Raw genomic sequence first — 21,946 nt, forward strand, 5'->3', positions numbered from 1 at the left:
AGAGAGATAGAGAGAAAGGATTAACAGAGAGATTAAGAAAAGAGAGAGAAAACAAGAAGTTTAGAGAGAGAAAGAGAGTTAAGGAAGGTGAGAAAATTATTTTCCAGAGAGGAAAATATTTCCGGGAAGACGAGAAAATCGTTTTCCCAGAAGGTGCGTTTGGCAGATTTCCGGGAAAAACAGAAGGAAATCAATTCCTTAAGGGTCTGTTTGGTGGGAGAAGCGCAGAAAAGTAAGTTTCTTTCTTCTTTTTCTTCTATTACTTCAAATATTTATCGTTTCTAGCATGAGTAGCTAAGTCCTTTATATCTAGGGTTTTAGATGAAGTTTAAATAATTATTCTAATGATAAATTTATTACAGTTTTTATTATTTTAACGATAATATCTTCCGGGTTTTTTTAGACCGTTCATGGACTGAAAACCTGAGTTATACAAAGAACTATCAAATTAGACCAAAATTAATTTGTCCTTAGAATTGTTAGGAAAACGGATTCGAAAACCCTAGGTTCCCTTTTTCTGAATATCGAAATATTTATTTATTTATTTATTTTTCTTGAGTTTTATATTATAATTTTATTTTATCACCATCAAAACCAATTTTAAATCTCAATAGTTTTAAGGTTAGAATTAATTTAACTTAGTCTCTGAGGAACGAACCGGTCTTACCGGAACTATTACTTGACGCCCGTATACTTGCGGGTGGAAACCTATTTAGGTAACTTTTTAGGCCCATCACCACCACCACCCCCCCCCCCCCCCCCCCAAAGATCAAACCAGTAAAATCTCAAGCGGGACAAAGTCCAATTCAACACTAAGACTCTAAAGGCACCAACCAAAGGGTAAGAGCTAAAAATTAGTCCAAGTCAGGAGCCTGCAAACTAATCCTTATAGGCAGCCTCCCCAAAGATCAAACCAAGAAAATCTCTAGCAGGACTAATTCCAAATCAACACTAAGACTATAAAGGCACCAGCTAAAGGGTAAGAGCTAAGTCTAGGACCAAGTAAAGAGGGAAGAGATTAAGTTAAAGCTAATAAAGACCAACAAAGCAAAATAAAGACTATAGATCGAATAACCGAACAACGAAAAAGCTGGACATGACACGTGATCCCCTTTTTTGACAAATCTTTTTTGTCTTATAGCATGGACATGGCAGATTACAGAATAAACACATAATTATTACTTGTTACATATTATAATATGTTGTAATTTGTAAATGGTGATGGGACTGTTTATATAGTTCCCCTTTTTTTTTGTTGAAATATTTATATAGTTCCCCTAGTGAGGGTTTTATACTAAGCATGAGGTGTTGTTTTTTTTGTTGAACATGAGGTGGTGTTTCTCATCAAAAAAAAAAGCATGAGGTGGTGCCTTTATAGTAATTATGTGTGAACAAAATCAGGATAAAGCATGAGGTATATAATAGAGGAAAGATGTGGGTGTTTGTGGGCATTCCAACCATACATACAAATGTTTTATGTGTTGGTACTTTAGGGTTTGGGAAGGAGTCTAAATATATACCTAGAAAGTATATGTTGGATTTGTTATACAAAAACTCCTCAAGAACTACCTGTAGCAGCACAAGGATGTGGTTTTTCACCGAGCATGAAGTTTGTCTTTATTATACTTCCTTGCAAATGAAGTCATGATAAGAGTTGAGGTGTAATATTTTTTATTTATTTTTTTGTTAAGGAGAGTTGAGGTGTAATAGATGTGAGTATTTGTGGGGACACCTCACATATGCAAAGGCAGCCTTATCTTTTGTCACTTTAGGGTTTGGGAACCTCCTCATTTTAGTAACATCCAATAAATACAACCATTTGTGTGATACTTTGGCATACAAAAATAAATTCTTAAATTATAACATAATACTTATATTTTTGAATCGCAATAGTATATTTTATTTTCCGCTTTAACGAATCTTAGTGTAGTAGGTAGACATCCATTATGCAATCCAGATATCCCAAGTTTATTCTCATGAAAGTGGAAATCTAAGATAGTTTCCAGAATTTAGTATTTAGGGTTTCCATGTTTAGAGTCCTAGCAATCAAGGAAAGTATCTTTAATAGTTATCTTATGTCCTTATTTGTGTCTATCTACGAAAGTCTAATCTCTATAAAAGAGAAGTCTGGTCTGTCTTGTTAGGTATCGAATTGAATTATCAAATACAAAATCTCCTTGATTGCATCTTCTTCTTTAATTATTTCAGTTGTTCTTCGTTTATTCATCGTTTAATCGTTATTTTATCATCTTTATTTCAGTAGTTTAGTTTATAACAATGGTGGATTCCGTTACTTTTACGCTTCCGCAACAATCTACATCACAAAAAAATTTTAGAGTTTTTTTTTAGTCTTGTATTGGAGATGCTCTAAGATTTATTGAACTTAGAGCATCTCCAATGCAAGACTCAATCTTAAAATCTTAAGTGTCACCTAGGACTTTAGAGTTTTTTTGATAAAAAACCTCTCCAATGCAAAACTCAATTGAGATCTTAAGATGATGTGGAAGCATTAAGTTTTAAGATGTCTTAACTAGAAACTCTATTTTTGAGATTTGTTTTGAGAGTCTTAAGTGTCCTAGTCATCAAATTTAATTTTTGGACCAATAGAAAGCCTTTCTTTCTCAACCACTTTTTCCTATTAAGTGTATGTGTGACATGTGTATCTATTAGAGTTTTTTAGAGTGTTGCATTGGAGAAGGACTTGAACTGGAGATACTCAAGTTAGCCACATAGAAAAGAGAATCTCAATTGAGACTCAACACATAAGCTAAATGGAGTTTTTTTTTTTTAGTTTTGCATTGGAGATGCTCTCATTTTCAGTGCAAAACTCAAAAAATCTTTATTAGTCCTATGTGTCAAGTTCCAATTAAGATTCTCACTCCTATGTGGCGGAAATAGATATCTACAACTCTTTTGTGTCTCCAATGTAGAATTCTAAACTTATATTATTTCGTGTCGCAGTTATTTTTGTAAAGAAATAATTAGTTATTTAGAAAATATAGAAGACTCGGTTTCTATTGGTTGAAATTCAAATATTGATGAGTTAGACAATTAGAGATATCTCAAAAGGACACTCTAAAAATAGAGTGTCATCTTGATATATCTCTATTCCACACTCGACACATCATCTTTGATCCAAATAAAGTGTTGTTTTGGAGAAAATTTTCATTGTTTTGGAGAAAATTTTCAAATAAAAACTTTAAAAATCCTATGTGGCACTGAAAGTTTTAAGATTAATTTTTGAGTTCCTAGTATAAAATCTACACCTAAACACACATTTAGTCCACCTTAATATTAATATAGGATTTTAAGCCAAAATAATAATTATAATGGATATTTAATCCAAATTGACTCATCTCTATAGAAAAAACAGATCTCTATTATTTATATTTAATCATAATACCCATTATAATCTTTTATATAAGAAAGAAAACCTATTTTTGAAAACCAATCCCCAAACTTCTCTTTCTTTTTTTCCTCGGATTTTTTTCGATTGATTTCACATTTACTATCTCTTTCGCAATATACACGTTATTTAGAATCAATTACGTATATTTCTACAGCAAAACACATTTATTATAGTTAAAGTATGTCTAGATGTACAAGTTACATTATTTTTCTGTTTATGTTTTGTTTCATAAATAACGTGTTATTTATTGTTAAAGTTTCATACTTTATTTCATTTTTTTATTTGTGGCTATGTATCAACAAGGCTTCTTCTACAAGATAAAATGACTAAAATCCTATTTTCTGAGAAGATTGGACCGTGATCCATTTTTGAATTTTATTTTGGGTCTAAAACTCGTGGACTTGCATTAGAGATGCTCTAAGTATGAACAAAATGAAGGTAGATTAGATAGATTCTTAGTCTTTCATGTCGACCTTTAGAGACTGATATATATGGTCTATAAAAGCTCAAGATGTCTTAAAATCAGACTATCATAACATTTATTCAATTCAAGAATCTTAATTTATTTTTCGAATAATTTCTGCAGAATGTAGCAATGTGTTGTAATGACTGTTGTAGTCGTAATTTTTTTTTTTTTTTTTTTTTTTTAAGGAAACCTACTCAGACAGCAACTAGTCAGAGTGATATGTGCAACTGTGCAAGACATATGGACCTTATTATAATCGTTAATTATTTGTGGCAGGGCCCTTCCTCAAAATATCCATTTCTGTTTGTTGACAACATTGTCCTTTTCTTTGATTCAGATTTACTTTGACAAAGATGGCCGAACAATAACCATCTCAATCAGGTAACTTATATCTACCCACTTTTACTTACTTTTGTTAGTCTTTTTTACACATCAAATTTCAACCATGGGTTTTCTTCCAAATCTGATATTTTGTTCTTACACTTGTTTGTACCACCACCCATAACCAGATTCTTCTTTTTCATCATCATCATATTCTCTCTCTGTAAAACAAGTTGAAGGGCTTTATATTAATTGTATGTTGAAGTTTGGGTTTCTTGTCTTTTTTGTAGATATTATTATTCTCTCTCTCTCTGTTGAAAATTGAAATGAAAGTGATGGTGTAATTTTGGAAATAAATGATGTGTTGGATAAGGATACAAGGTGGAGTCTACTAATCAACCTAATCTATATCACTGGTTTGTTGGATTTTTGTTTGTTTCTTTTGGGTAAGTGGTATCTAATCATATTGATTTCTGATTGAATTGAGGCTTAAAGATAGATTTCTTTGTTTATTTTTAATAACTTTGAGATAGAGAAAGTAAGGGTTCTAGCTAAATTGGTGAGGTTTCATCTCTGTTATGCTGGATTTGAAATTATTACTCATTTGGGTCTTTGAATATAGATAAGGTAAGAAATCAGATAATTAAAGAGCTTCAATGTTATTGTTGTTCTTGATTGAGATTAGTGTTCTTGTTATTTTCGGAAAGAAAAATGAACCACTTCCCTTTTTTTTTGCACTGTTTGATCAAATTTGGGTCATATATTTATATGAAGAATCAGATGATTAAGGGTAGTTTAGTATTAATTTCCATGTTAATTCAATTATTTGGGCCGCCAGTGCTGTTTTCCGTGGAAATGATCGATTTCGTGATCAAATTTGGGATAATATATATATATATATGAAGAATCAGATGATTAAGGGTAGTTTAGAATTCATTTTCCTTTCATTTATTATTAGTTGATTCTTTGATTTTGGACATTAGTGCTGTTTTTCGTGGAAATGATATGTTTATTGATTACAGGTGATCGATCAGTTGATACTTAGGCAAGAGAAAATGGATACGAAGAAACAGAAGAAGTTTCTAACTGTTGCCCCTTTTAAGTGTGCTTGGCGAAATGAATTGCGATTCAAGGAGGCTGGACGAGGTTGTGTTGCTTTCGAAGCTTCCGCTCACAATGATGTCACTTTGGTTTTCAGAGAGCGCGTCGGTAGTCAGCACTACCACTACAAAACGGATAATAGTCCGAATTATACTGTAATTTTAGGTAGTCATAGAAATCGAAGGTTGAAAATTGAGGTAGATGGAAAGACTGTGGTTGATGAATTAGGCGTTGGTCTTTCTTGTTCTTTGGCATTTCAGAGTTACTGGATTAGTATCTATGATGGGTTAATTAGTATCGGGAAAGGCAGATACCCGTTTCAGAATCTTGTGTTTCAATGGCTTGATTCAAACCCAAATTGCAGCTTTCAATATATCGGGCTAAGCAGTTGGGATAAACATGTAGGGTATAGAAATGTAAATGTGTTCCCTTCAACACAGAATCATATTTCATTGTGGAAGCATGTCGGTTATAGCGAACATGAACAAAGCAATGACACTGAAGATGACTCGGAAAGTGAATATGAATGTGATGAAGATTTATGGGGTTTGAAGAATTTTCTTGAATCTTGGGATCTTTCCGACGTCTTATTCATTGTTGGTGCGGAGGAGAAGGCTGTGCCGGCACACAAAGTTATCTTGGGTGCATCGGGCAATTTTTGTGTTAGTTCATCCAATCAAGACGTTATTCGGCTTCCTCAGATAACCTATCCGACTCTCCATGCGCTTCTTGAATACATTTATATGGGCCAGACACAAGTAAGTTTCGTGTTTCTTGTGCTCGTAAGTTCTTAAAATCCTTCAACGACGTTTTTATGCATCAATTGATTTTGGTTATCGACATTGTTATCTAACACGATGTAGATTTCGGAGCTTCAACTTGTTTCTTTGAGGGATCTAAGCTTAGAATTCGAAGTCATAGCCTTGGTTAAGCAATGTGAAGAAATCATGGAACGATTCAAAACGAACAAAAAATTGTTCGACTCGGGTACGAAAGTGGAAATCTTACACCCATGTTCCAGGCCGAATCGCTCTATGACGTTCCCCTTTGAAGTCCCTGTCAATGTACAAAGGCTAAAAGACTGGCTTTCGACTGGTGAATTTAGCGATTTGGAGATTCACATCGATGGTCATGGTCTTGCTGCCCATTCACATAAACTGATCTTAAGCTTATGGAGTGCTGCTTTTACAAAGGTGAGATTTTTATGTTAACTCACTTCACTTTTATGATTTTGTCGTCTTAATTAAACCAGCACTTATTGGGTATGAACGAGGTACTTTATCGCGAAGTGCAAACATATTGATTGAATGGGACAATCCGGGCAACGTTATGACTATGGATTTGGACCAACTTGTGATATGCCTCATGAGAGTTTCAGACAGTGACCGGTTCTTCCTGAATCATAAGTTCTTGCTGAATTATAAGCCTTAAATTTTGTTTAGGTCTGTCTTATTTCTGCATTTAAGGGTGTTTGGTCGCTGAGAAATGATGTTCGTTTTGTAGATGTTCACAAATGGAATGTACGAGAGTAATTCCTCAAAGATCTGTTTAAGAGATACTCCGTTAGAAGCTTTTATGGCTATGCTCCACTTCTTATACTGTGGAGAACTTGATATTCAAGATAGATCAGACATGGGTAGCTTGTTACTCCAAATTCTTCTGTTGGCAGATCAATTTGGAGTTGCTCCTCTGCTTCAAGAGTGCTGCCATGCTATTCTGGAATGTCTCTCTGAGGTATTTCCGTATACTTGTATCTGTCCATGTCGATTTAATACGTAATTTCGAGATAGTTAGTATATCAATTGAAAGCGGGAAGCTGAGCTTGAGGACTCGTTCTCTTCAACTACGAACAAAAGAAGAGATCATTTGATTCTAAACACGTAGAAAATATTAATACTCTCATCTACATACGTATGCAGGAACGGAGTTCGTATGGATGAAGGTCAACGAGTTATTTCTATTATTGCAAAAGTTTTATGGACAAGGACGATGATTTGGCGTAATTGGCTCGTTAAGATAACTAACTATTTCATATTTATTGCAGGATTCTGTATGCCCAGTTCTCCAAGTTGCTTCATCAATTCCTTCGTGTAAAGTTCTTGAAGAAACATGCATAAGGAAATTCTCGAAGCACTTCGATTACTGCACAACTTTCAGCACCGACTTTGTATTGTTGAATGAGGCATCATTCAACGATATTCTTCTGGTAGATTTCTTTCTATTCAAATATTCGACGTTTAGAATAGTGTAAGGGCTTGTCGGTGTTTCTTAAAGGGATGACTGGCCCCTACAAATGAGACACAGACTTGAGAGACATAAGATAGGCTGACCGGTCCACATGAGGACTCCTAGGAGAAGAGGCAAGTGACTTTGACTAGCATAGGAGAAAGGAATATGTTGGAGTTATCTGAAAACCTGATATCTCAGTTTAACCAAGTGACTTTGACTATGCGGCCACAATCGTTTTTTTGAATTGATGCGGCCACAATCGTTTCTTAATACTTAAATATTCAAATCAAGAATTGAGCTTCTGCACTTCAACACCCATATAATGAGAGAACTATTTATGACAATTTTGATCTTCTGCAGCATCCAGATTTGACTGTAACATCTGAGGAAAGAATTCTTGATGCAATACTACTATGGGGCATGCAATCCACCGAGATGTATGGTTGGGAAGCGATAGATGCAATGTTGAAGAAGTCAACGGCCGCCCTCCTTTTCAGAGAGAGGCTTCAAGCAGTCGAGATTTTGTTGCCTTTAGTTCGTTTTGGATTAATGCCTTCAAACTTACTTGAGAAGGTATTTAAAATATACGGGGTACTAGAGTGTCTTTGCATTTCAAGAGCGAAAGTTACTAACACCATGCTGTATATATTGACAATTTTGCAGTTAGAAAAGAGCGACCTCTGCCTGATGTCTGGTTTTGAACATCTTGTGAGTAAAACTCTTCGAATTTAACATATTATTGACCCTTCTCCCTCCTTTCCGTTCAAATACATTATAATTGGAATGTCCAAGTGATCGATGTCATGGTCATGTAACAGGTGAAGGAAGCAGTTAAATATTCCATCTCTAGTATAACCCAACCAGAGAATCATCACAAGTAAGAATTCACTTACGTCCTCACTTCTTGACTCGTACATATGGTACTGCTTCAAGAATGAAGATAAAAAGGTACAATTATCATTTTTACGGTTTCCTTTCTTGTAGTGTAAGATTTCAGCATCGTCAGTCTACTTTCAAGGAGCTTCAATACATATGTGACGGGGACAACAATGGAGTTCTCTACTTTGCTGGAACATCATACGGACAACATCAGTGGGTTAATCCCGTTCTGTCAAAGGTACAGCTTTCAACCTAATTGTTTGCATCCTACTGACTTTGGTTCTTGATTCATCTTTTTACAGTGAGAGTTCTTTTGTTGCAGAAAATTACTGTGACTGCTAGTAGCCCATGTTCGAGATACACTGATCCGAAGGCTCTCGTGTCAAGAACATACCAGGTAAGACATCCCGACCGAAATTACGTCGAACACCAACACTTGGTAATGGTGGGAACTTTAGAGTTGGGCAATTTAAACTCACAACCGAACTTAGGCTGCCTTTTAAATGAGTGTTGATCTTCTATGGGTGATTAGTGAATCTAATTTTGGTATATTTAGGCAACCTCTTTTGCTGGGCCTAGAGTTGAGGACGGGAAGAATTGTTCATGGTGGATGGTTGACATTGGTCAAGATCATCAGGTTTAATCTCTAGACTTTCAGCGTTCAGATATAAGTTTACATTTGATATTTGATAAGAAAACATAACCACATGTTCGCTATGGCATCATATTCTATAACTTGGGCTTAATTTAATAATTGAAGTGGTGTTTTTTTTTTTTTCAAAGGGACTCAAAATCATCCTGAATCAGTCATTCCGACTAGTCAAACAGACTCAAGAGTAGGACAAAACCAAACGCTATGAAATATGACTTGAGTCGGTTCAAACCTCGAAATATGACTTACAAAAGAAAACACTACCTAAGTTTCGAAAGTTCCATATACAATACAAAAGTTAAATGAAGAGATAAACTAGGAAAAAGGGTCTGTTAGGGTGGTCTAGGGACGGTGAGAGCTCAACGACTGCCCCAGACGGCCAGACTTGGTGAACATAACTCTACTTGAATGCTGAAAAACATTTTTTTCATTGCAGCTGATGTGTAATTATTACACATTGAGGCAAGACGGTTCAACTGCATTCCCAAGATCTTGGGCTCTTCAGGTAATGCTAAAGCAAGTACCTTTCTTTATTTAACCTAAAAGAAAAGATAACTATGAACAGATAAGAAAAATTTCTTGCCTATGTTTTCAGGGTTCTTTGGATGGAAAAAACTGGACCAACTTAAGAGTTCATGAGAATGATCAAACGATGTGTAAACCTGGACAATACTCGTCATGGCCCGTATATGGGCCTACTGCACTGCTTCCTTTCAGATTTTTCCGAGTTATTCTGATTGGGCCAACGACAAATGATTCAAACCCATGGAATCTCTGCATCTGTTTCTTAGAACTTTATGGATATTTTCACATGTGAATTAAATAAGGTACCTGCCTGATCGATAAACATGGTGTGATGGTGGCTCTATCATCTCTGGTCTCTCATCCCAATAGTCGGTTGTTGAATAAGTTGCAAGAACAATTAGTGACAATGGGTTTGAAGATCTCTTCGCTTACTTGATGAATCTGTGATAAGTTAAACTGTTTAGGTTGAGCTGAATAATTGTGTCTGTTCTTTTACTTTCCACTTTTTGTGGCAACTCTGAAGAACTATCTTGTTGTATCAACTTCTTTCTAGTATTAAAAGTTACAAGGCTTTCGTGTAAACATGTTTAGCTTAAGGTGCGGAAATCGCTTTTTTGGTTGTTAATATAAAGAAGACAGTCAGTGACTGTCATTTCGAAACCGTTATAACTGTCTCTTGTGATCTTTTCAATTTTGCACTAGTGGACATTAACCACTACTTACTACTAAGGAAGGATGAAAGTGTTGAAGATCCTCTGACAAAAATGAGCTTCGGCAGTAGCTCATTGCCCTTGGCTGAAATGGTGCATTTTGGGTGACCCTTCTAAAGATTAATGTTTTTTGCCCCTAGTTGGCAGACAGCTTTCACCTTCAGTATTTTATAAATTCAAATTTGACCCCCCTATTTTAAGAGCTCCGTCCAATTCCTAGTTTCATCTTCTTTTTGTACCCAAAGTTACTGGCTCGTTCTTTCAAAAGATGAACAATTCCGTGAGAAAATAAAAATTTCTCCACCTAGGAGGAGAGTCCACCATCCCATTAGTTGGGATTTGATGAGATGGAGAGAAAGTGAGTATATATATATATATATATATATATATATATATATAGAGAGAGAGAGAGAGAGAGAGAGAGAGAGAGAGAAGAGAGAGAGGTAGAGAGACCTAGTTTGTGGGATCAGGCTAGGAGCCCTAGACCACAAATCACAAAAGAATTAGAGCTACTCTGGGTTGCTTTCCATGTTAAAAACTTAAAACCTCTAGAGAGATAAAGCAAAAGAAGGGCATATAACATAATAAAACAGTAGGAAGTTGCACTCAATTGAATACCTGTAACCTACTTCTAAGCACTTGTAAAATGAGCCAAGGATGCCTCAGAGGATCAGAAAGGAATTAAACCTTCTTTTAAGCACTTGTAAAATGAGCCAAAGGGTGCATCTATGACAATGCAACCACATCAGTACTGCTGCAAGAAAGTTGAGCCGAAGGGCCAAGACCACATCCTAGACCAAAATTTGGTAGCGCAAGCAAAAGATAGATTAGCTCCAACTATGTAAACATACAAGGTCTAAGGATTTGGGAAAGACAACAACTTAACTTCAATCCATCAAAGATGGTATATGTTTTAATAAAAGCAGGAGACAATCAAAATGAAAACCATATACTTGCATTAACTTCCTCAACTTCATAAAATCACAGGTAAAGATCCTCAAAACAGGAGGTTGCACCCATGCACTCCATTAGAAAATTTGTCATAGTAAGCTGTAAAAGAAGCTTCTTCAAAGTATAACTACCTACGGGCAGGTGGCGCGGCACCCCTCCCTGGCGGAGCACCTCCACGACCGGTAGCTTGAGCCTGCAGAAAAACAGGCTTACTTATTTCAACTTTTTCCAGAACAACTACGAATGCTTCATTTTTTTCCAACAGAAGAGTAGGATACGCTTTAGAATTGATCATTTGTTCACACACTATGCAACATGGAGATGAGTATATTCAGAGATCATAGGTATGAGTATATTCGGACTTCGGAGTATATTCAGAGATCATAGGTATGAAACCGGACAATAATGGTGTAAAAGCGAATTCCTAGCTTCAGTTTATTGTGAAGTTCATTTTCATTTCTCATTATGGGTTCTCTAATATGTATGTTAGGGAAGGAGGTGATAATTGAAAATGGCAAAGAGAACTTACTCTGGCTCTCATTGCAACAGCACGACCACGTCCAACTCCAAGAGATGAACCCTTACCCTATAGGTCAATAAAGCGCAAAAATATATAAGAAACTCAAACTAATATATATATATATATATATATATATAAAATAAACTATATAATAAACCTTATATGTGTTTGGGCTTACCTTAACTTTAGCATCGAGACGTTTGAACATCGGAGCGTTCTTAAGCATATCTGGTATGACCATGAACCTGTCATTTATCATTTACGTAAGCGCACAATTGGAGGATATATTCCACAATATACATATATAGAAACACGAAGAAGAAAAATGCAGCAGTTACCTCACTTTGCTCCCTCGGATGAACACATGCTCAAGTTGCGAGATCTTCCCATCCTACAGACAAGAATAAGATGTAACTACAAGTACAACAATAGTCTTGCTTAGAAGTTGGGTGGACGAACGTCCTTACGAGTGTCAAACTACTAGCCAAAGGCCCAAAACAGTATAGGAATCCTCTTTAAATCATCACTGACCGGAAAAAGAAGAAACAATATTACTTCATCTTCTTGCTCAAATCACAATGAATGTGAAATCGTGAAAACTAGGGTTTCTTAGTATTTCAAGATATCTTTCCCCCTTTTGACTAAACTATGATCTCAACTCACAGAAATTCGAAATGTCATAAATGAAGACCCACCAATAATTTTTAGGTTCTACCCAAGTTTCAAACCAAGTTCAAGACCGATTTTCAGGAATTAAAGGATTTAATAACCCTAATTGTAAGCTCTCCTATGTTAAGTATTCGTTATTTTAGTATACTAGGGTTCAAGATAATTTAGGGTTTGCCAAGGGTTAAACAAATGCCAAAAACCCAAAATGAATCAACATCAATAGTTAGAGAGAAAGAGAGAGTACCTTGGCAGTGAAGGTAATATTCTCAAGTTGACAATTCCAATTATCTTCACATTCGATCATGCTTCCTCTGTAAAGCTCTCCGCTCTTCAACTCCACTGTCACGATATGACCTGCTGCTTCATGTAGTAACTTCACTGGTATTCCAAGACTCCTACTCATGGCTTCTTCTTTTTTCTCTAACCCTCACTTTCTCTCTCTAAAACCCTAGCTCAAAAATGTTTCAGTTCGACTTACTAGTATATAGTGAGCGAGAAAAATTGTGGGAGATTTCACTGGGTCGAATAGCTCATTATATAGGTTGGCTGTACGCTCGGAATATCCGGCCCAGAAAGACCGGATTTTGACACGTCGCAGATGGGAACAATATCGGGTAAGACAGACGGTTTGAGATTCAAGACAGCAAAGTTGCTGTTTCATAGATGTAGCATCTGGCGTAGTGGGAATGAAATTAGGGTTAATGTCCGGATTGGGCCCTAAAGTATGACCGGTTTCTTGCGTGACCCCTTAAGTTTACCTAAATGCTTAGATGACCCCCTCTTTTTAATTTTCATGCTTTGACTATAAAGTCAAACAAAAACTTTCCAATACAACCCTTTTGCCTTTTTCTTCCTCAATTTCTATTTTTGTCCCTTATATTTCTTGTCTTTTTATTCTCAGCCCTTCATCATCTTCATTCTTCATCTCCTTTCTTCTCTTTAAGAACCTCCATTATCGATCTTTATATTTGTGGTCTATCTTCTCTGTCTCTTTCTTCATTTTTCTATGTTTTTTCGTCTTTCTCTCTCTCTCTCTAATATCTCAATTAAATGCAAAAATCCTAATTTTTTTAAACGCAGCGGACCAGATCTGTGCGAGGTTTTTTTCTTCATGAAGAAGATAACATCTGGTCCATGGTTATTCCAAAATATTTATTTAAGTTAAGATGATCTCCTTTAATAGAGATCCTCAAGGAGAGAGAGAGAGAGTATGAGACGAAGAAAAAAATATCTTTATTGAGATGTGAAATATGCAGAAAAAAAAACAAAAATAATGAAGAGAATTGATGATGAATATGAAGAGACAAGACTAAAAGTAAAGATAGAGCAACATAAAGAATAAAAACAAAAAAAAAATGAGTTAATTCCTATATGGCCCCCTACTTTGTGACCAGCTTCAAATATGGCCCCCAAAATTTTGTAAATTCAAATATGCCCCCCTATTTTTAAGTTAATGTCCTAACTGCCCTTCCTTTAAATCTTTTTTCAAAATTAAAAATAAAAATAAAATCATAGTTCCACCTCATTTCCCTCTCCACCACACATCTCTCTCCATATCAACTCTCTCTCTCCACATCACCTCTCTTTCCAACTCACCTCTCTCTCTCCAACTCACCCCTCTCTCTCTCCAACTCACCTTCATCTTTTCCAATTGAAGTCGCCGACCGGAAAATTTTCCGGCCGGCGACCTCAAAAAAAAAAAGTTTTGGTCCGGCGAAGGGAAACCCCCTTCGTCGGAGTTTTTAGAGAGAGAGATGAAAGAAAATTTTTTTTTCTTTTTTTTGAGGTTGCCGGCCGGAAAATTTTCCGACTGGCGATTTCAATCGGAGAAGATGAAGGTGAGTTGGAGAGAGAGAGGTGAGTTGGAGAGAGAGAGGTGAGTTGGAAAGAGAGGTGATGTGGAGAGATAGAGTTGACATGGAGAGAGATGTATGGTGGAGAGGGAAATGAGGTGGACTTAAGATTTTATTTTTATTTTTAATTTTGAAAAAGGATTTAAAGGAAGAGTAGTTAGGACAATTACATCAAAAAAGGGGGCCATATTTGAATTTACAGAATTTTGGGGGCCATATTTGAAGTTGGTCACAAAGTAGGGGGCCATATAGGAATTAATTCAAAAAAAATCAAAGAAGGGCAATTTTGGAGTGTGCAAGTTTGACTGATGAGTCAATGCATAGAAAACACACAAAATGACGCCATCTCGACATTTATGCAAACTTATGAGGCCACGTGGGGAACTAATCATACTTTAGGGGGGTAATAAGAAAATAACCCATAAGAGTATCAAGAACCATAGTAATTTTTAATTCATTTCTAATATTGTTTGGTGTGGTTGAGAATTATATACTAGCTTGAGTATAAGCACTTTCAACAAAAAAACTTCAGCATAAGCAAAGAAATGAAAACTTTTTGTTGACTATTGGCTTTTCATTTTTATTGGGCAAGTGAAAATTTCCTCCCAAAAATCAAACTCCACTCTCAATAATGTTTTCCCCTCACAATAATGTCTGGTATTCAAGTTTAACCTACATCATCATCAATATCGACAATAAACAAACAAGAAGCAATCAATTATGACTCCATCTAAATAATATTCTAAATAAGGTTGAGTTTTCAAGTTCGACATACTGACAATAAACGATTAACTACGATATTCTTGATCTACAACTTTAAAATGCCAACCGCTGCTCAAGCAAACTGCAGTTATGTAACAATTATGTAAATATAAATTGTATGATAGAAATGACATCGCTATATTTCTCTAATAATTTTTTTATTAAAAACTATATAAATTTCATCTATCTATAAAACTAAGAAAACAAACGCTTGTATTGTTTGGGTTAATTCCATTTTAGTCCATAATTTGTGACTAATTCGTTATTTTAGCTCCCTTAAGTGTCTAACAGTTCGATCAGTCTCCAAAAAAAAATTCACTTTTTCCGGGAGTACCCTTGAAGGCCAATAATTCTCAAAAACTTTAAAGCCACCTCATCTCTCCCTCACTTCTCCACTTCATATCTCCCTTCGTCACCTCATCATCTTCTCCAACGAAGGTAGCCGACCGACCAATTATTTCGGCGACCTTTAAACTATTTTTTTTTATTTATTCTTGCTCTTTCTTCTTCTTATTCTTCTTCTTCTTTATTTCTTTCTTTCTTTCTTTCTTCATCTTCTTCTTTCCATTTTCTATCTCAAAACTCTTTGACGAAGGTCTGGTGAAATAGATTAAAAAAACCAGATCTTCGAAGGTTTGGTTCAGATCTACGAACTACACCTTCGAAGATCCTTGGCGAGGAACTAAACCTTTAAAGGTCTAGTTAGATCTGGTTTGCCATATGCAGCGAAGGGGAACCCCTTTCGTTGGAGAGTTTAGAAAGAGAAAAAAAAGGGAAAAAAGAAAAAAGAAAGAAGAAAAGAGAGAAATAAAACAAATATATATATATATATATATATAAGTGTTTTAAGTTTGAAGGTCGCCGGAAAATTTGGACGGTCGACGACTTTCGTCGAAGAAGATTAATGAGGCGGTGAGAGAGATAAAGTGGATGAGAGAGGTGATGAAACAGGGGAAATATGAAGAGATGAGGTGCTTTAATGTTTTAAATTTTTTGAGAATCAATTTCTTTTGACCCCCATAGGTTTTTTCCGAAAAAGTCGATTTTTTTTTTGCCCTTGGGGGTCAAATCGAACTGCTAGCACTTATAAGACTAACACGGTGAGTTGGTCACAAATTGGGAGGTCAAAACGGCATTAACCTTTTTTTTTTTATAATCTTACTCAGAGAGCTACGACTAACTTGAAAACCTATGGTAAGTTTCATACTCCGTATTCGATAACCAAATAAAATAAACTTGATAAACTCGATAGAGGCTTGTAATCCTCACAGTGGTTCTAGACAGACATGAGAACAAAACAAAATAAGATGTCCGAAAAGTGGGTCGATATCTGTCTACTCAAATTTCGACTGGATTATGGTCCATTTTTCAGGCATCCAATAACTGTAATTGAGGATCACAGAGAGGCACATCCAGGGCATTTTAGTCTATTTGCGAACCACACGTGAATGCCAGCTCATGGATTCTGTTAGTTGAGGGAGGTAAAGATAATTAGATACAAAAGAAAGGGCAACCTCAAATTCTCACATGAGAGTGAAGGGCTAAACATTAAATTCCCTTATCATTTACATAAATGGAAAAATTCTCTTTTTTCCTTCCACCTCTCGTACCTTTTCTCTGTTTCTCGAACTAGAAATCCTCGATCGTTTCTTCAAACAAAAAAAAAGTAAACCCTAGGAATCTTCATCAATGGCTAGAAAAACCCTTCCGATTCTCAAACAAATCCTTGGAAGATCATCAGAAACTTCATTTTCATCCGATATTCATCGTCCTATACTTGGAATAGGTTCACGATATGAACCTAAAAGATCTGTAACGTATATGCCAAGACCTGGTGATGGTGCTCCAAGACCTGTAACCCTAATACCTGGAGATGGAATCGGTCCTCTTGTTACTGGAGCAGTTGAACAAGTTATGGAAGCGATGCACGCACCTGTGTATTTTGAAAAGTTTGATGTTCATGGTGATATGACGAAAGTTCCTGAAGAAGTAATTGAATCGATTAAGAAGAATAAGGTTTGTATAAAAGGTGGATTAGCGACACCAGTTGGTGGTGGTGTTAGTTCTTTGAATGTTCAATTGAGGAAAGAACTTGATCTTTATGCTTCTCTTGTTAATTGCTTTAATCTTCCTGGTTTGCCTACGAGACATGATAATGTTGATATTGTTGTGATTCGTGAGAATACTGAAGGTGAATATGCAGGTCTTGAACATGAGGTTGTTCCTGGTGTTGTTGAAAGTCTTAAGGTATTCTTCTTCCTTTTCATTCTCTTCTGTTTATTTATTTTTTCTTGCTTTTTTATGTGATCCAATTGAGATATGAGAACAAAATATTGGAGTTTCTAGGGTTTCGGTTTGTACAATTCAAGAACTAGGGTTTCGAGTTTTCTATTGTTTGTGATCCAGAGCATGTTTTTTCTTTTTTTGGGTTTAAATCAATAGAGTGTGAGAATAGTCCAAAATGGACAAATGGGGTACTCTTGTAACCCTGAATACAATATCTAGGTCATATACCCTCGGTAGTCGGTAGTACCAATTGGTTTGTAGTTGGATATCAAAAAACTTTAACATTGTATCATAGCTAGGTCACACATGATACACCCAACAGCCTCACCTGATCCACATCATAAAAAGACACGGCCTATGGTTAGAGGAATGCCACCTTTCAGGGCCGTGTTAGAATAGCCGAACATGGACATAGGTACTTCTATAACCAAGAATATAATATCTAGGTAATTTCTTCTCATTGCTAATTTGTTATCAGTTGAATCTTCAGCCATTTACAAACTTAAAATGGTACCATAGCTTAGGCTTATAAATCATAGGCCTAACTAACTGTCACAAGTGCTCCACAACTCCACGTCCCAAAGGCCAAAGGAACGCTTTTTAGATTGAAGAAGAATGTCACACGTGAGGGGGCGTGTGAGAATAGTCTCACATGGACAAAGGGTACTCTTACAACCAAGAATATGCTATCTAGGTCCTCTCAACTCATTGCCAAATTGGTTTTTGGGTTGGATGTATTGTCCACAAACTTAACATGGAGTGAATTACATTTTGATATTGGAATTGAAATGAACAATCAAATGAACATTGTGAATTAAGTGGTATATCTCATATCTATTAGAAGAAAAATAAGTAGCATGCTATTGGTGGATGTTGTTCTTAATTCATGTTTTCGTTCTCAAATTCTTAATAGGTGTTTGATGTTTCTTTCAGATTATTAGTTTCAATTGTTTATAAGCTTCTAATCAGTCATTTTGCTAGGTGATTACAAAGTTCTGTTCAGAACGAATTGCGAAGTACGCTTTTGAATACGCTTATCTTAATAACCGAAAGAAAGTGACAGCCGTGCACAAGGCTAATATTATGAAGCTTGCAGATGGGCTGTTTTTAGAATCTTGTCGTGAGGTTGCCACAAAATATCCGGGAATAACATATAACGAGATTATTGTGGACAATTGCTGCATGCAACTTGTGTCAAAGCCTGAACAGTTTGATGTCATGGTATGTTATCATTTTCATCATGTTTTTGCTTGTGCTTTTACTTGTTTACTGATTGCATTGGTCTGAAAATTGGATGAACGAATTTGTCCAGTTCTGTTATGGTAGAAATATACCGTGTGGACGAACCACTTTTTGTCTAAACATTACGACAAGATGAAATTTTTTTAACTTCTGTAGGCATATATGGGTTGAATAATATTGAGTAACATACTTGCAAAATACTTTAATTAAACAAACAAAAAAACAATTGAAACAAACATATTTTTGGTAAAATTGCATAAACAAAGGCCAATGGGAAAAATAGATGGAAGAAAATTTTTCCTATCCCACCAGCAATGGAGTAAGCAGGTTATATCTTTGGTAAAATTGCATAATCAAATTCCGTAGGCAAGCAAAAAAGAAAATAAAATGACCGGACAGCCTAACGAATGGCAATTCTTGTGCACTTTGAACTGTGTCAACGTAACTGATTAGCTGACAACGGTACCCTAATTTTTTTTTACCTAATTTCAGAATGAAGGCACCTTTACAATAATCAGCTCATGAACTTGTAGGACCAGATTTCACCTAGCAAATTGATAATTTTACTGTGGCTTATGAAGTCTTGGTTATGCTTTGCAGGTGACACCAAATCTATATGGAAATTTAGTGGCAAATACAGCAGCAGGTATCGCTGGAGGCACTGGTGTGATGCCAGGAGGTAAGGCACATGAAATTCATCAGTTTCTTTTGGGCTCATTTGTGGCTCAATTGGTAGTTCATTAGCAGTTCCAATTGCATAGGACTGTATTTCATGTTGAGAGTAGTCCAGGCCCAGAGTTAGTCTAGAACCTAAGTTTAAGGGCCATTAAACATCCCACTCAACCAATTGCGTTGCGTTGGAAGCGTGCACAAACTTAGGTTTAATCATGTCTTAGCTATCTGTTGCTATGTTGTTGGTGAAGGGAATTCAACGAATTTTGGTTCTTGTGGTTAAACAACCTTTATTTGGCACTTGGTGCCTTGGTGGGAATCGGTGGGATTTCAAGTTAGACCGATTTAAGGTGGCTTCATTTATATTAGTTCCACTTGTATTTTTCAAATAAAATACTGAAGAAACTTAATGGTGCTCATATGTTTAACAATCAAGAGCGCATAAGTTTTCCTTACAGTTACCGCACACGAACTCCATCGACTCAGAAAGAGACACTGACCCATGGTATATGCAGGAAATGTCGGAGCCGATCATGCTGTTTTTGAGCAAGGTGCTTCAGCTGGAAACGTTGGAAACGATAAGTTGGTTGAGCAAAAGAAAGCAAACCCAGTAGCCTTGCTTCTATCATCTGCCATGATGCTAAGGCATCTCCAGTTTCCCTCTTTCGCTGACAGGTTGGAAACTGCAGTTATGCATGTAATCTCAGAGGGCAAGTACCGGACCAAAGATCTTGGAGGAACCAGTACAACTCAAGAGGTAGTCGATGCTGTCATTGCTTCTCTGGATTGAACTTCCCGACCTAGTTCTCTTTTCCTATTTGGTCTCTCTTCGATCTGCCTACGAGACTCCTGACGAGCTTTTATCTCGGAGCTGTATTTATTTTTCTTGTTTTACCTACCCAAGTACTGGTTTTGGCTCATCTCCTTGTTGAAACCAGTGTTTTGAAATTTTCGAATAATTGATTCTTGCTTCTCATTTTATGAGTCGTTTTGAGTGCCAAAATAAGTCTCTTTTGGAAGAAATTCTGATGATTACATTTTTTATGGGTATTCTATTCTTGAAAGGACCTTCAATCACCTGTCATCATTTTGAGAATTCATGTAAGATCTCTCTTTGTTGTTCATAATTTGTTGTTTGTAGAGTGTTCACCAATGGTTTGATTTTCAGTAGTATGAAAAATTTGACCTAACTTCTTCAATGAGAATAGACCATTACATCTCAATAACATCCCATGAAAACATAACTTCATTTCTAGAGGCTTATTGCTTTTTACCATAAATTGGCAGCCACATCTTCTAAAAATTGGTGCAAATACATTCAGTGAGAATAGACCATTTCCTAATTAATAAAAAACGGGAACTTCTTAAAGTTCCATCCCCGCAACCAAAACCAACTGAATGCCGTGTGTTTTTGCTGGTTTACTCAAATTCATTAGTCTTTTTTTATTCCCTTTAGACGACAGACCGAAAGTTAAGACGACAAATGTGGGCAACCCTTCTTTTTTTCAAAATCGAGATTGGATCTTTTTATTGTTTGGGTAGAGCCTTTAGGTTGATCAATTAATCACCATGAATTCTGCCAGAGACTGTCCAAAATGCATCAAACTAATTTGGATATGTAAATGGTACTGTAGTTTGGAAGGGTCTTTATGCTTCAGATGCTCTTGCTGCTATCGATCAAGGAATTGCTGACGGTGGCGATATAATCTTGATTTCACTAAGACTCAATCTTATTCATTTTTATTAGGATCTCATTGCCATAGCACCCTTTGTAGCAATGGAAGAGGCATATTCGTCTCTTCTGCTGTAGGAAATTTCAGATAAAATCCTCGCTCCATTTGCAATGAATTTCCATGGGCACTAAATGCTGAAGCAGATATTACTGACCGCAAATTAGACGGATCATAACGATGAGGTGGCGAGAAGATAAGGTGGCAGAGAGAGGTGATGAGATGGAGGAGAGAGGAGTGATGACTAGTTAACGGTGTCATATCGATAACTGAAAAAGGGGGTCATCTGGGTATTTTTGATAAAGTAGGGGGCTAGGCAGGAAACCGGTCATAAAGTTGGGGGCTATTTGAGAAATAACCCAAATAAAAAGAGGTGAAACTAAATGAATGAGAGAAAGCAAAAGATAAGGAATTAGTTTTGATTTTTCTTTACTGCTTCTTATTTTCGTCCATATACACCCGTAAGAGATTAGCGAACTGCATCTCTCAATAAAATTGTGGTTGTCAACAGTTGGTAGCCCAAGTGGTTCCAAGGTGTTGACATAAACTCCAGAAAGCCCTGGAGGTCCCAGGTTCGAATCCCAGAGAAGGTGGAATCTTTGGTTATTTGAATTGGGATTATTAGGGTGTAAATAATGTTGTTGGGCTTTAGGCCATGTCTTGTTGGGCTATAGGCCCGGTTATGTTAGTGTTTGAGTGGGCGGTTATCGAGCTTATCACATCTATGATGTATTAAGTGCCAAATGTAACGACATACGTAGATCGTAGTCGACTTCCAAAAAAAAAAAAAAAATTGTGGTTATTTGGTCTTATTTTTTTCCTCTCTCTAAAATACTCTCTCTCTCTCTCTAACCCAAATAAATCAGAGTGTTTTTGAAGATATTGGCTCAACCCAATTTATAAAATTGTGGTTATTTCGTTGGTTCGGTATCCGGTATTTTGGTGTCATCTGTTACCAAACCACTCATG

General features: G+C 36.2%; 3 protein-coding genes across 6 annotated transcripts; 2 read left to right on the forward strand and 1 right to left on the reverse strand.

Moving 5' to 3' along the window:
* The first annotated feature begins 3,839 nt into the window (after positions 1 to 3,839).
* Positions 3,840 to 10,242, forward strand: LOC147565996 (BTB/POZ domain-containing protein). 3 transcript variants are annotated; one of them, XM_086652459.1, is made up of 14 exons: positions 3,840 to 4,256; positions 4,487 to 4,642; positions 5,219 to 6,055; positions 6,161 to 6,490; positions 6,801 to 7,031; positions 7,342 to 7,503; positions 7,887 to 8,099; positions 8,190 to 8,234; positions 8,345 to 8,403; positions 8,511 to 8,643; positions 8,728 to 8,802; positions 8,962 to 9,042; positions 9,494 to 9,562; positions 9,653 to 10,242. In XM_086652459.1, the coding sequence occupies exons 3-14, from the start codon at positions 5,252 to 5,254 to the stop codon at positions 9,872 to 9,874; spliced, it is 2,424 nt and encodes an 807-aa protein (XP_086508585.1). In that variant the 5' UTR covers positions 3,840 to 4,256; positions 4,487 to 4,642; positions 5,219 to 5,251; the 3' UTR covers positions 9,875 to 10,242. The 3 variants fall into 3 exon arrangements, with proteins under 3 accessions (XP_086508585.1, XP_086508586.1, XP_086508584.1); XM_086652460.1 differs by lacking the exon at positions 4,487 to 4,642 and having other exon boundaries at positions 4,168 to 4,450; XM_086652458.1 differs by lacking the exon at positions 3,840 to 4,256 and having other exon boundaries at positions 4,303 to 4,823.
* Positions 10,243 to 11,094: 852 nt separating this feature from the next.
* LOC147565997 (small nuclear ribonucleoprotein SmD3b-like) lies at positions 11,095 to 12,964 on the reverse strand. The gene is made up of 5 exons (XM_086652461.1): positions 12,677 to 12,964; positions 12,102 to 12,154; positions 11,942 to 12,008; positions 11,773 to 11,829; positions 11,095 to 11,436 (listed from the first exon to the last, which is right to left on the reverse strand). Exons 1-5 carry the CDS (start codon positions 12,833 to 12,835, stop codon positions 11,371 to 11,373), a joined length of 402 nt encoding a protein of 133 aa, XP_086508587.1. The 5' UTR covers positions 12,836 to 12,964; the 3' UTR covers positions 11,095 to 11,370.
* Positions 12,965 to 16,578: 3,614 nt separating this feature from the next.
* LOC147565998 (isocitrate dehydrogenase [NAD] regulatory subunit 1, mitochondrial) lies at positions 16,579 to 20,371 on the forward strand. Of its 2 annotated transcripts, none has more exons than XM_086652449.1 (4): positions 16,579 to 17,294; positions 18,315 to 18,554; positions 19,176 to 19,254; positions 19,763 to 20,371. In XM_086652449.1, exons 1-4 carry the CDS (start codon positions 16,737 to 16,739, stop codon positions 20,035 to 20,037), a joined length of 1,152 nt encoding a protein of 383 aa, XP_086508575.1. In that variant the 5' UTR covers positions 16,579 to 16,736; the 3' UTR covers positions 20,038 to 20,371. The 2 variants fall into 2 exon arrangements, with proteins under 2 accessions (XP_086508575.1, XP_086508576.1); XM_086652450.1 differs by having other exon boundaries at positions 16,645 to 17,294; positions 18,327 to 18,554.
* The last annotated feature ends 1,575 nt before the right edge of the window (positions 20,372 to 21,946 follow it).

The sequence above is a fragment of the Eschscholzia californica genome, unplaced genomic scaffold (assembly GCF_041429995.1).
Source record: "Eschscholzia californica isolate CP2 unplaced genomic scaffold, dmEscCali1.0.p SCAF_1, whole genome shotgun sequence".
NCBI lineage: Eukaryota > Viridiplantae > Streptophyta > Magnoliopsida > Ranunculales > Papaveraceae > Eschscholzia > Eschscholzia californica.

Coding starts and splice junctions, on each gene's coding strand:
- LOC147565998 (XM_086652449.1), top strand. CDS start 16,737: ATGGCTAGAAAAACCCTTCCGATTCTCAAACAAATCCTTGGAAGATCA. Junction 17,295..18,314: donor GTGTTGTTGAAAGTCTTAAG/GTATTCTTCTTC, acceptor TCATTTTGCTAG/GTGATTACAAAGTTCTGTTC. Junction 19,255..19,762: donor CACTGGTGTGATGCCAGGAG/GTAAGGCACATG, acceptor TGGTATATGCAG/GAAATGTCGGAGCCGATCAT.
- LOC147565996 (XM_086652459.1), top strand. CDS start 5,252: ATGGATACGAAGAAACAGAAGAAGTTTCTAACTGTTGCCCCTTTTAAG. Junction 7,032..7,341: donor TTCTGGAATGTCTCTCTGAG/GTATTTCCGTAT, acceptor TATTTATTGCAG/GATTCTGTATGCCCAGTTCT. Junction 9,563..9,652: donor CAAGATCTTGGGCTCTTCAG/GTAATGCTAAAG, acceptor CTATGTTTTCAG/GGTTCTTTGGATGGAAAAAA.
- LOC147565997 (XM_086652461.1), bottom strand. CDS start 12,835: ATGAGTAGGAGTCTTGGAATACCAGTGAAGTTACTACATGAAGCAGCA. Junction 11,830..11,941: donor GTCTCGATGCTAAAGTTAAG/GTAAGCCCAAAC, acceptor ATTGACCTATAG/GGTAAGGGTTCATCTCTTGG. Junction 11,437..11,772: donor CTGTTGCAATGAGAGCCAGA/GTAAGTTCTCTT, acceptor GTTTTTCTGCAG/GCTCAAGCTACCGGTCGTGG.